This window comes from Mizuhopecten yessoensis, unplaced genomic scaffold (assembly GCF_002113885.1).
Source record: "Mizuhopecten yessoensis strain PY_sf001 unplaced genomic scaffold, ASM211388v2 scaffold11167, whole genome shotgun sequence".
In the NCBI taxonomy this organism is placed as follows: Eukaryota; Metazoa; Mollusca; class Bivalvia; order Pectinida; family Pectinidae; genus Mizuhopecten; species Mizuhopecten yessoensis.
Genome location: NW_018408913.1, coordinates 508442 through 521741, shown reverse-complemented (window position 1 = coordinate 521741; position 13300 = coordinate 508442). Strand labels below are relative to the sequence as shown.

The window sequence follows — 13300 nt, the reverse complement described above, 5'->3', positions numbered from 1 at the left end:
CTTGGCACTCAGATCATGATATACAATCTCTCGCTAGACCTCGAATACACAACTCGAGTCTAGTAAGCCTGTCCCGATCAAGCTAGTGTTATAACTAGCACTATGTTCTTCATAAATTAGATATCAAGAAATCAACTTACTCATGAACAGTGTCGCTGGTATCTCTCAATGTAGAACATGTTTTTCATTGCGAGCTTTTAGCTAGCGTTGTTTTGCTTTTTTCTGGGATATCCTTCGTTTTATCAAAAAGTTAAACCTAATTGTAAGCAAAACATTTCCATTATAACGCTAGAACCCTGGCTAGATAGTTATTCGGTGGATAGGGTGCATTTATCTAGAAAATTATATACTTATAAAGGCGAATCAATCGTGAAAACAGGGGAGATTGATATGTTGCTTATAAGCAAGGAAATATAACGCTAGTTTTATTATTGTCATCACGTTGTCATGAAGATTGATAGTGATGTAACTACTAGATCTAGGTTTATGTCATGATACGAAATCCGACTCTCTGTCCCATCTTGGCCGGTCTGCACAAGCGACATTACAAAGAACGGATTATTGCATGATTCCCTACTTGGTCATATGATTTATTTACTCGATCCATTAATATCACATTAAAAAACTACTTTGCCCTCATTTTTCGTTAAGAATTTTGAATTAAAGATTACATTTTTTTTCTTCATCTTCATATCTTAACATTTATTTACAATAGTCACCTCACTACCAGACTTTGATAAACAACAGACAATGACAGCAATTATATGATAATTTCTTGTCTTCACTTTCAGTCTCCCCTACTTTATGAGTGTATATGCCATACTTGATTCCCTATTCTGAAGCAGGTTTAGGTACCAGAACTATCAGGAAAATTGCGTCCTGTTGACTACTGTATTCTCTAGAAAAAGTTGTTTACCCTTTCGTTCAAGGTATTCACGCTGAAGTAACATTACAGTCGTTATTAAGATATTGTTATATCGATATGGGATATTTCAGTGCCTACCTGGTTAAAGGATTACTCACTAATTCACTAAGATCGCTGGTGACCTCCAGGATTTGACGGGTGTAACAATAACGAGTGCCACATGTGCTGTAGAAAACACCTCCGGAACTTCTGGTTATGCCTACGTTGAATGTGCGTTTGTTGTTTGACTTGAAACATGTTGTATTGTCCAAATGGATACAAGGGATTTGGCTCAAGACTTATCTAACGTTTAAGGACCAAAACTGATATTGTAACTGAATGGATATTAACGAAATTACACTTCGCACATAATGTGATGTTCTTTACCGATAAATTGATTTTTTTTGTCTGTGTTAACTTGTTTATAAGAAAAGCATCTGTTTTATGCATGTGACCGAAGCAGTTCTGCGTTGGAGAGATACATTATCTTTTTTTTATATATTGTGTGAGAACAGTAATATCGAAATAAAACAATCTAAATACGGATGTCATATAAAATAGTTTATTTAACATTATAAATCACAGATATAACGACATTAAGTACCTTTTTTCGGACAGATTGTGCTAAGCTCTCATTGATTGCGTCGGTAAAATAAAGCGCATACATGTTATCCTTCATACATGCATATTGATATATTTAAAGATACACCATAGCTGTTACATAATATATAATACACTGTTATTTAATTCCTTCTGTCTAGAACGGTGTCCATCTATAGTCATATGTCCATGCAATAATTGCAGCATACTATCTTTTCAGAGGCATGAATGTATTGAAAAGTCTGTTTCACTAGTGTGTCTACTCCCTTCTTGCTCTATTTTTTCTGGTGCTGTTTCCGCAGGACTGTCTGCTGTGGAAGAAAGAGACAAAACGTGTATGGAAAACTATATAACGCAAAACAGATGTACAATATATGCATTGGAAAATCTAGCATCTTATAGGCATTTTCTGTTAGGATAGCAATAAGTGGACAAAGACATTTGCAGTTTTCCTGGTTGTTTATCCTTTTTACACAATTTCGAAACAGACAAGGCATACGCCATAACTGAAACATAGATATACTAACGATGGTTTTAGAAGAACTCTGGTTCAAAGAAGTCAGCATCTCCTGTTAGCTTTAAGTGGCACACGCTGTCCAACGGGAGGCGATGGGCATATTCCACGTACCTCTGACCATTGACGAATGTCTGAAAGGTACAAGGTTTTAGATAAGATGTTATTGCATGTTTTCTCTTACATTTCGTTGTGCATAAAACCAACAAGTTATTATAATTGTTAAAAGTTCGATGCGTTTTCTGTTTATCAATTTTACCACACAGTGGCTGCTGCGTTTATTTCCGTGTGGATAATATCATGATGAAATGCATTGCATTAATGGTTTGCTTAGCGTATAACTTCCGAAGCTGACAAATCAAAATGGTACTTAATGCTTTCATGTTCTGGTTAACAATTTGCTTTCCAACAAAACTGTATATTTCTGTGTAGTTTACGTACAACAAATTTGTCTGGTTGAGCATTGATGGCGATTTCAAATGTGTCCTTGAGTTCGAAAGGGAAGCTTGGTTGGTCCCTTTCTTCCCCCTGCCAATCACCTCCTGTACACGTGTTTCGAATGGTACAGTTCTCTTCCAATCGGGGGTTAAAGTGCATGGCAATGTCATCAGCGTCATCATCACCGCATGTCAAGTTTACTGCAAATCTACGCACACGTTTAATAATTCAACAATGAGTGTACACAAAACGTTCAGGTCAGATATTCATCAAATTATCAAATAGATATTGAAATTATGTAGTTAGAAAAGAGAGTCAAAGAACACATATATTTCGAAAATATAAACATTAGTGTTTTAGGTTATCTAAGCAGAAGAGTTATAACTGTAAACGAAATACTTATTCAAATATGTTCAGAAATCAAACACAATTATATATAACGTATATCTACGCTTCATAAAATATATTCTTAAAAGATATGTACCCTCCGGATCCTTTCTTTGGAATTCCTTGGATTACAACCCATCCTCCTTCACGGAAACCACCCGGAATTCTCTCAATGGCTACTGGCTTTTCCTTAAAAAAAACCATTGTTGAAACTTTTTATTAACCCATTCACCCCTGAATTCCAACCTTTGATTTGGAAGAGTTCAAAAATGCACACTTGCTTGTAGCAAAGATTATAAATAGGGTTCCTGCTGATTGTTGTCAGTATTAAAGGGGTTCTGAACTTTCCATGAAAGCCGTTATTTAGAGAGCTGTCGAAACGTTAGTGCTAGAACAATCAAGATAATCAAACTCTGCTCGGGTTACCGATATGTAGCTGTATTTATCCGTACCAAAGTCACCTTTACTACTATGTATGCGGCTCAGTAGATGAATGGACCTATGGTTAAGGTTAAGGTTTATATATTGATCATACTCATCGAGGAAAGATTTAAAAAAACACACCAAACAACAGCGTTTTGCCTTGATTCGGACAGGTACTCTAATCCTTAACGGTTCGAAATCTATATTTCTGAATTGAATGCACTTAGAGCATGCTTACAAATTGAAATATGTTATTGTTTGAATAATAAGAATGTTTAATGTCGTTATCAATGAATCTGAATATATTCGTGACTCTGTAAGTATATCTTTGGTTGAACATAGTTTTCTTTATCGTTAATCCACAGGTCAATAATGATCGTCCGAACCATGATATATGAGATGAGAACACCTAAACATTATTGTATTCTCACCATTTTCCTCTGAAGCTTGGCCTGGTATATAAAGGCATCACCTCTGACGTTGATTCCCTTGATGTCGCCTACTTGTCCTCTGGCGTCAAATTTGGCAACCTTTTTACCGTTCACGTAAAGCTGTTGACCAGGTCAAAAATATTGTTATGCTAATATCGTATTACGAATAAAAAAAACCAAAAATAGCATTAAGGACAAGGGGCATGTATTTTGCGATTAAAATAATTCCATCATTTATATAGTGCAGTTATCAAATTATGAGGTCAGGCAGGTAAAAGTATATATAATCACGCGGAAGTAGAATCAGTCCTCCATAATATCTGATATGATATTCTAAACTCATCGTACCTTGAATTTCCTGCTCTTTGTTACGACTTTGATCTCGAATGGTTCATTGTTTGTGAAACAGGAAGGAAGGTCTTCCCTTTCCTCCTCGCCCCAGTCACCCATCCGGCAGTTCATCACCAGCGCTCCCTCTCCCACTCGAGGGTTGAAGTGAAAGGCGATGTCATCGTCGGCAGAAGGTCCATTCATTAGGTTGACGGAGAAACTAAAATAATTGACATATTCAATTTTACTGTAAATGACACGGACACCAATATTTTCATACTGATAATTTCTTGTTACAATATTATGTAATTACCTCTATGATAACACCTCATATATTTTTTATTTATTTTTTTGAGAATGAAGAGGCACAATTTCATTAGAAGTCGTACTTTGGGTACGGATTTTTATTTCAAATGTTCAGTAAGCAATATGTAAAAGTTATTGAAGTTAATGCGTATGGATGATATGCATAGGTTTAACATAAACTATTGTTTGACAATTGCTGTCTCTTTTAGATTTTTTCCTAAAATTACGTCAGGTATGCAGGAATTGAATATTGACTACAAGAGGAAGCAATGAAGGAATGAAGTGGAACCCTGAATCTGTTGTACAATATCGATTGATTAACAGCCTATCAGGCTTATCATGGTATTATTTACGAAGTTGAACATCTTGGTTGTGTTACTTACGTATCACCTCCTGGCCTCATAAACCCCTTAAAGAAGACGACGTCTCCTTTCTCAAGACCACATGGAATCTCCTTCACAAAGTCGTCGTCCTACCAAGAATATTGTGAATATTTCATAAATAAAAAGAAAACCTTGAAACAAAATCAATAAATTAAAGTCAATTTATTTTTCTGCATGGAAATGAGGAAGATTGAATATCATGATAAAATAGTTTGAATTCCTTACCAAGGGTTCGTAGTACTCGACGTCCTTGATGTCCATGTTGCCTTGAATGTGGAAATGACTGGCGTCTGGAACTCCACAGCGGTGGCCAAAATTAGTGAAGTACTTGTCATTTACATGGACCTTTCATCAAAACACGTGAATGTTATAATTACCCATATGAAAAAATTGTTAAAGATCTTCGTACTACTGCCAAAAACTGTAACTAAATATCTGTCGTGACTACAGCTTTGATAAATCATTTCTGAAAAGAAAACCATTGTTTGCGGGACATTTATCAGAAATGATTAAGATGAATTATACAAGATATAATTAACAACAGAGTTCTTAGCATAAAAAAAGACATTTCGTGGCTAAACCCACATTCGAACCATGAACTACACACTGCGAAACTATCGCTCTAACCGATTGAAGCTACCTGGTCGACGGAAGTGTCCTCCCCCAATTGTTCTACAGTTATATCAAAACGGAAGTTAAGGGGAGATTACTCCTTACAGATAAAAACCTTAGTGAGACTATGATCCTTAAGCAACGGTAACAACTTGTAAACGTGTTTGTTCGTTTAAAAAAAATCCCGTTAAATAACCCTTAGGTACTAAACGAAAACTTTAAATTAGAGTGTATTTGTCAGTGTTTTTTATTTAAATAATACAATTAGACCATATGATGGTGACGTAAAACTGGATGGACCTGTCGGTATACGTACAACATATTGGTCATCTGTACAGACAAACATGGCGTCAAAGTAGTTCATGGGTGTAAAGGGGAACTCAGCTTCATAGTCTCTCTCCTCATCTCCCCAGCCTCCAAGGTTGGCGTTCCGGATGACCACGCCCTCTGTGGGACGCGGATTGAAGTGGAAGGCCGTCGAATTATTCTCGCAATCACAGCCGAAGTTGATGCTAAACCTGGAACATATGTAAAATCGGTTATACTTAATTATGAGTGTGTGTAAATCATATTACATGACAAACTGGTGTGTACATGTCATAATATATAAGTCTGAGATCATAATCATAAGTGTGCTTATGTTTCTAAGCATTTGGCAAATTGACATATTCGAAACCTCAGCGAAAAATATGATTTACTAAAGGAAACATACCTTCATATCTCCCTACTAACAGGATATTATCTCCCTACTAACAGGATATTAAATGGATACATTTTTCCGTGTTGTTGTGAATGTAGCACGGATCATCGTCCTTTAATCATCTAGTACCTACCCATAGTCATTCTATCATCTAGCACCTACCCACCGTCCTTCTATCATCTAGCACCTACCCATCGTCCTTCTTTTTTCTCGTACCTACCCATCGTCCTTCTATCATCTCGTACCTACCCATCGTCCTTCTATGATCTAATACCTACCCAACGTCCTTCTATCCTCTCGTACCTACCCATCGTCCTTCTATCCTCTCGTACCTACCCATCGTCCTTCTATCATCTAATACCTATCCATCGTCCTTCTATCATCTAGCACCTCCCCACCGTCCTTCTATCATCTCGTACCTACCCATCGTCCTTCTATCATCTAATACCTACCCATCGTCCTTCTATCCTCTCGTACCTACCCATCGTCCTTCTATCATTTAGCACCTACCCATCGTTGTCCTGGGCAGCTCCTCGGACACGGACGGCCTTCCCAACATTCATACTACCGGGAATCTCAGTGCGGTATGGCAGTGTCTAATACAAAATCATCACAAATTAATTACTTAAATTTAATGTCACTGTTATCTTCAATAAGATTTATCAGTTTCGAAATTTTCAATATCAAAGTGTTACTTTATGCACCAATAGTGTAAGTATTCGACGTCTCGCTACGTTTCAAGACAGACTGGTCCTTTTGTCAAGCATGAGTCATAAAGAATAATGCAAATAATTGATATCAAATTTCAATTTTGTTTTCAACAAGTCATGTTTTTGAAATTGTGAAGGACAAATACATACATTATATTTTAACTAGATATAAGACGTTACTTATCGCTTGTTGGTCAAGAATGGTTAAGATTTTGCAATTTGTTTTGCCATGATAGATTTTACTTCAATTTAGTGAAAAAATATGCAAATTAGGTACGCACGTATCTCTCTTGAAAGGTGATATCATAGTACTCCACCCCTGTGGTCAGGTGTAGGTAATGCACGTTGCCGTAGTCCAGCCGGTGTGCAAAGTTGATGTAAGGTTTGCCGTGAACGTAAGTCCGGAATCCGTCTTCAGCGACCTCGATACGGAGGAGGAAGGACATCCCATCGTCGAACGGGAAGTGGGGCTGGTCAGTCTCCTCCTCCATCCAGTCTCCGGCGAACGAGTTGCGCACACACGTACTGGCACTGGGACGGGGGTTGAAGTGGAAAGCGATTTCCCCGTCGGTAGGGTTCTCCTCTTGCTGTAAGTTGATGGCGAATCTGGAATTCGTCATATACAGCCACTATTACCAAGCCAATCCATATAAGATTTCATTTCATTTTAAGGTTATGTTTTATTTATCACACTCCTTTGATCAGTCCCTGTGTTTAATATGTTTCAACATATACTATTGAAAATGCACTTCATGCTATACAATGTACCTATTTATGTGTTAAAATCAGTAATTATACTATTGCAAGTAAAATTGTCGATGCTGACTCTAAAATGTATTTCTTCATATTGCTCATTTCAAGAAAAACATTGTTATTGCTTGTGCACATTAGAATATATTAGGTATAATTGACACACTTACACATCTGTGCCCCAGGTGACTCTGCCTCGTATGATAATCTGCTTCCCTACATGGAGTCCATTAGGAATCCTGTAAGTTGCCGGAAGGTTCTGTAATGGAATGAACAATTCTACTTAACAACGTACAAGTATTAAAAAGTCTTGTTTTAGGAAACAAAATTTTGACTATCGAGTATTTTAGGTAAATGAATTCTTTACAAAGGTCAAGTACCAAATGCAATGTATAATGGTTGCTAGTTTCATTTACACGGTTAATTATCTAGTTTTCATCAAATCTTCCAAACGTCGGCGAAAGTACTGTGTATATGTATATTTCAGCAAGCATGTCACAGGGTATGTATCACTGATATGAACGCATCAAGAGGATACGTCACAGGAACATATTGCGTATCAAACGTTGCAATATTCAATCATTTTATATTTATGTTCGAAATCTTATTTTGTATTCAACAATTGATTGCAATATTTTATTTAAACCTTCACGGTCGATCGACTTTTGGAATCAGAACCATCGCTGCATTTTCCCCCATATTTCATTATTGTGACCAATATCCAATTTAATATCATAAATGTTAACAGTATTCGATACAATACTGTTAAAGCGAACAATACTGTTGTTTTACGCAATAACTGTTTATCGTATATAACATGAAACTAGATAATAACACAAGAGGTTCTTTTCATATACATGTATGAGTGTGTATCTTTTGTATACAAGTGTATGAACACTTCTCCTTTTAATACTCATATAGAAATGCATATCATTTTATATACAGGTATAAATGCATATCAATTCTATTTTACATGTAAAAATGCATTTACTCTTTAAAGCATAAATAACTGCATATCCTTCTTATCATCTTAATATATTCTCGTTTAATATAGATGTATGAATGCATATTGTTTTAAATGCATATCTAAGTGCATTTTATATTACCTTGTGTACCTATCCTTTTTGGTACTTGCCCGTACTTGTTTTCCCCAAATATGACATCAAAGTGCAAGCAAATATCAATATAAAATGCTTTATTTGAGTGTTACATGGTTTATTGACCATACAGCCTAGTGCAGTAAAAATGTGAATTTTGTACAGTCAGCACAACTACACTATCGGGTAGGGCAGTATGAGTAATATGTGTCGGGTGTTCAGATATATTGGTTCGGGCAGACGATAGGGTAAACAAACAAAGCAAACATGACCTTCTAACTCGTACTATCGAATTCATATCAGAAAGCTACGATGTAAAGTACGTCTACATTGTAAATTGACCGCTTTAAATCCCACTGAATACCGCCTGGCACGTCATCAATGGATCCCTTAGCGTGGGCGAGACATTACAGAGTGGAAGGGTGTACATGTTCCAATCGTGTGCTCTTTACAATATAATTTTGTGTAGACCTGTTTTGACAAAGAGCGGCAAGATAGATGTGTTTTTTTTAAAGAATACATAAAAGACCTTTATTATTACTTAAACCATGTGACCACGATATCATTTTTCTCTTATAATTTAACAATGTCGCTCACAGATTTCAAGGACATTGATGTTTAGCAAGTGTTACTATCTTCGATATTTTCAGAGAATAAGTATGATTACGTTAACACGTATTTATATTTAGCTATTTAAATATCTGGTTTTGCTCTCGAAGTATTTTTCAAGGGTCTTTCCGCAGTTCGAATTACAGTTTTTTCCCTCTTCGGCATTCTCTTTTATTTATGGATATGATTGTATAGAGAGGGTTTGAAGTATATGCTAAAAAGTCGGTAAGATGGCCTTCCTACATGATATAGGCCTGGTGACAACTAATTGGCCATGATAATTTCACCTGAAATTTATGCAGTTCATGCTAAAAAGCCAATGTGATGTCCTTTCATACAAGATATAGGCCTGGTGACAAGTAATTGGTCATGAAAATTTCACCTGAATCTTAGCCAATTACAAAAATTTCTAATCAGCAACCTAGTGATAAATTATCGTACCTGCTGTCGTATGACAGATACAAATAACTAGACAAGTGGTCCGAGATAGCGAGTACAGTGGTCACTCCCACCACCAGACAAACTGTACTCGCCAGATAGTGTCCACACCAGTCATAATTGGTGATATCTTATACATTCCCGGGTATGTACAATAAATTAACCATTCATTACAGATATACGACGGTCGAGGTTGACATGGGTATGTACAATAAATAAACCATTCATTACAGATATACCACGGTCGAGGTTGACCTGGGTAGATAGGTTGAATACTTGGTCAGACTGTATTTGAAATTCACATTATTTGTGTTTACCGATGTGGTCAGAATGCCACAAGCTACAAAACGTGAACGTTGTTTTCATTCTTCACGGTCACAAATGTACTGATTCGTTGATGATATGTTTTTGAGGTAATAGGTTAATATCAAATTATTATACTCTTTGTATTAAAGATGATAATAACTGTTTTACATGACATATATATACCTTCCCTTCGCAGGACAAATACAACAGATTAAATATATCTATAAGTTACCATCAGAATGAAGTAGTAAAATAACATGAAATACAAATTAAATTTAAATTTCATTGGTAAAAGAGAAAGTGTTTTATATATCTCTCCGACAAGATTTCATTAAACCATGCTTTCCCTGGAAACACCAAATGATGTAAAGAATCAAAAGGTTTGAAGATTTTTTACAATAAAGATTACAACATCGAGATTGCATTTCGGGAATGTGTTGAAAAAAATAGTTTTCTAACCACACATCCTTGTCCCTTAACCTAGGAGCTATACCCGTCATCCCAATACATCACTACTTGACTTCCTCCAATATCCAACCCATACCACGTCATATCGCCTAATCTCTGAGCGTGGGAGGGATAACTATACGATATCCCAGCGCCCACAATACGACAAAGGTAAATCAAGGATTGTAAAATAAAACTTAGTGACTGATTTAGACCTAACAGTTGTCTATCGCATAAAATTATAAAACATCAACCAATATTATTCAATTTAAGTTTGAAGGCAATTTGAAGCTGTACAATATTATCAGCGTAATAGATAGTGTCTCTGTTTCAGGACACGTTGATTCATCCAGTCATGTGTTATAATCAGCCCAAGGTGAAACACATACGTGTAAACTGCATAAACAACCTAAACTAAAAAAAAATCTGCATTCCAGTTGCACTTATTTGTTTCCGTGTTTCAGTTTCAATAAGAGTCCCTGGCTGATCTCCCTCTAGTGTTGAGCAGAGTTATTTCCTCCTTTTTTTACCCTTTATTAATATGTATAACAAACATTACGACATAAAGGATTAAGTGTTTGTATCGTTAAGGGGATTAGAGCATAACTTGTTGAGCTAATCTTAAAATAACTTTTTAACTGATGGTTAATGTAAGGTGATTGGTCAGTGCGGGTGTTGTTTGTTCCCCACATCAGTTGACCACACTACAGTATCTGCGGTGTTATCATGTACTCCGCTGTGGATTATACCGATAACGTGTCATACTTATACAAATATATCCTTGGTCAATACCAAACATCCCCCTCACGTTGGCTGGAGCCTTAATACCTTTATTGGACTGATTATATCAGTAATAATGGTGATAGGAATGTTGTCTTTATTGATTTAAACATTTAATATGTTAATAATTGCTAATGGTGCTGGAAATGTTGGCTTCAATATTTTCATTATTTGATATACAAAATCTACATTTTAGATATGTGAATATAACATTAGAATAAAACGACTCTGCGTTAACTTAAACAGTGATAGACCGTGTGCGTTATGCATGTTCAATATTACTGCCAACTGGAACTGACAAACTCCATGAATCGGACTGGCACACCATGTTGAACATGTCATTTTCCATTTGGCTTTTATATTTACTACGAAACACTGACTGTAAAGAGTTTACTTCTAATGGGTTTTTTACGTTCTGTATATTTTTATCTCATAGAAAATTACATTTATTTATTAAAATTCAGTACTTTCTGAAAAAATAATTGTATGTATTTGAATACATCATTGAACAGCTGCTTAGATATCATTAATGATTATGTCGTCAATTTGGCAGTGGCATTTATAGTTGATATGAAAACCATCTGAATTTAGTAGGATGATATAGAGATAATGTTATACAAAATTATATTCTAATACAACTAATAGTATCTTACCACTCTGCTTATTTGGTAGGACATGCTTGTAGATGGACGGTATGGCGGCCTGTAAAGTTAAGCGAACTTATGATCATATAATGTCAACCTGTAAAACCCATCAAAAATACTATAAGATCATTCTCAATCACGTTTATAGCTGGCACGAGGAAAAACTTATACAGGGCCATAACCCTCGTAATCCGCCATGTCAATAACATTTCGTCTGTGAAATATGACAGTGCAATTAGAATGTTCACTAGTGGATGTATGTATCCAGGTATCATGGAGTAAGTAGTCCGTAAGATTGTCACCGCCATAATTATGTCATGTAAGATGCAAATTACTTCTTACTATATGGCATATAATATATACATCACAGTGAATAAAACAAGTAAATAACGCAAGGATGCTCCATTGGTATGTTCCTTTTACCGCAGGAGAGTTTCGTTGCCTACTTAATTATTCAGTTAAATGTTGAATTATTTTAAATTTAAAGTTTCTATAAAGATAATTTTAACAACACAGGAAGGTGTTTTTTCCATGTATCATAATATTATATTCAGGATAACTTATATTTTTGCCAAATAATTTTACCAGAATATGCTTTTAGTTACAATATTGATATTGACAACACACACTTATCTCATTTAAGGACTTCTACTATGCGGTTAGAGGCGACAGTTCTTGTTCAAAAAAGATTATGAACCTCGTTTTTACCTTTTATAACTACCTTTGGTGTTAATGAAAAAAAGTGAATACTGAAATTACTTTTTAGTAAGAATTTTAAACAAGGAAATTGGTGTCATTCAAACTGAACACTAGAATGTGTACCTACCTTGAGACGATGGCAGTGGATGGTAGAGACCTCGGTGACCGGCCACAGTTAAACACCTATTTATACACGGAGCAGAATAGGGCGGGGTCCAGGTATGTATGCACTTGATAAGAGTGTTATCGGACGTCACATGACCACACCATACATGAGATTACGACGGTATCCCCTGGCTAGGTAATTTGTTACATGAAGCTTGTCGTACGTGTGAGGAAGGTTGTACAGGTAGAATGATAAGATGACACTTTTTACTAGTGTACATAGCCTCATACAACAACATGAAAATACGAATTTATTTTCAGAGGATTGTGTTTCATAATTACGACAAAAAAATAAAAAATCTTGTACGAGCATTTCCTGGCAAGAGTGTGGTACGTCGCTTGCTACAAAGATGCAGTTACACTGTCACAAAACGACCGGACGAGCATTTCCCGGCAAGAGTGTGGTACGTCGCTAGCTACAAAGATGCAGTTACACTGTCAAAAAACGACCGGACGAGCATTTGCTAATGTGGTTCGTCTCTGACAATGACATCCCAACCGTAATTATAGCTAAAAGATATTGGCTAAATTTGATTCTATTCGTGCTATTATCTGGCAAGCAAGGTTATCTGGTTTATAAAACATATCCTCCACTCTTATTAAGTTTTCCTGACTATGTTGCCGTAT

The 13300-nt window shown here is 36.0% G+C and overlaps 1 protein-coding gene across 2 annotated transcripts; it reads right to left on the bottom strand.

The window, feature by feature from the left end:
- Positions 1-1450: 1450 nt before the first annotated feature.
- Positions 1451-12739, bottom strand: LOC110467247 (galectin-8-like). Of its 2 annotated transcripts, none has more exons than XM_021524284.1 (14): positions 12636-12739; positions 11819-11867; positions 7659-7747; positions 7020-7344; positions 6539-6624; positions 5645-5846; positions 4942-5061; positions 4717-4805; positions 4046-4247; positions 3698-3817; positions 2941-3032; positions 2460-2664; positions 2032-2152; positions 1451-1812 (listed from the first exon to the last, which is right to left on the bottom strand). In XM_021524284.1, the coding sequence occupies exons 2-13, from the start codon at positions 11840-11842 to the stop codon at positions 2039-2041; spliced, it is 1668 nt and encodes a 555-aa protein (XP_021379959.1). In that variant the 5' UTR covers positions 11843-11867; positions 12636-12739; the 3' UTR covers positions 1451-1812; positions 2032-2038. The 2 variants fall into 2 exon arrangements, with proteins under 2 accessions (XP_021379959.1, XP_021379958.1); XM_021524283.1 differs by having other exon boundaries at positions 1452-1815; positions 12636-12738.
- Between the last annotated feature and the right edge of the window lie 561 nt (positions 12740-13300).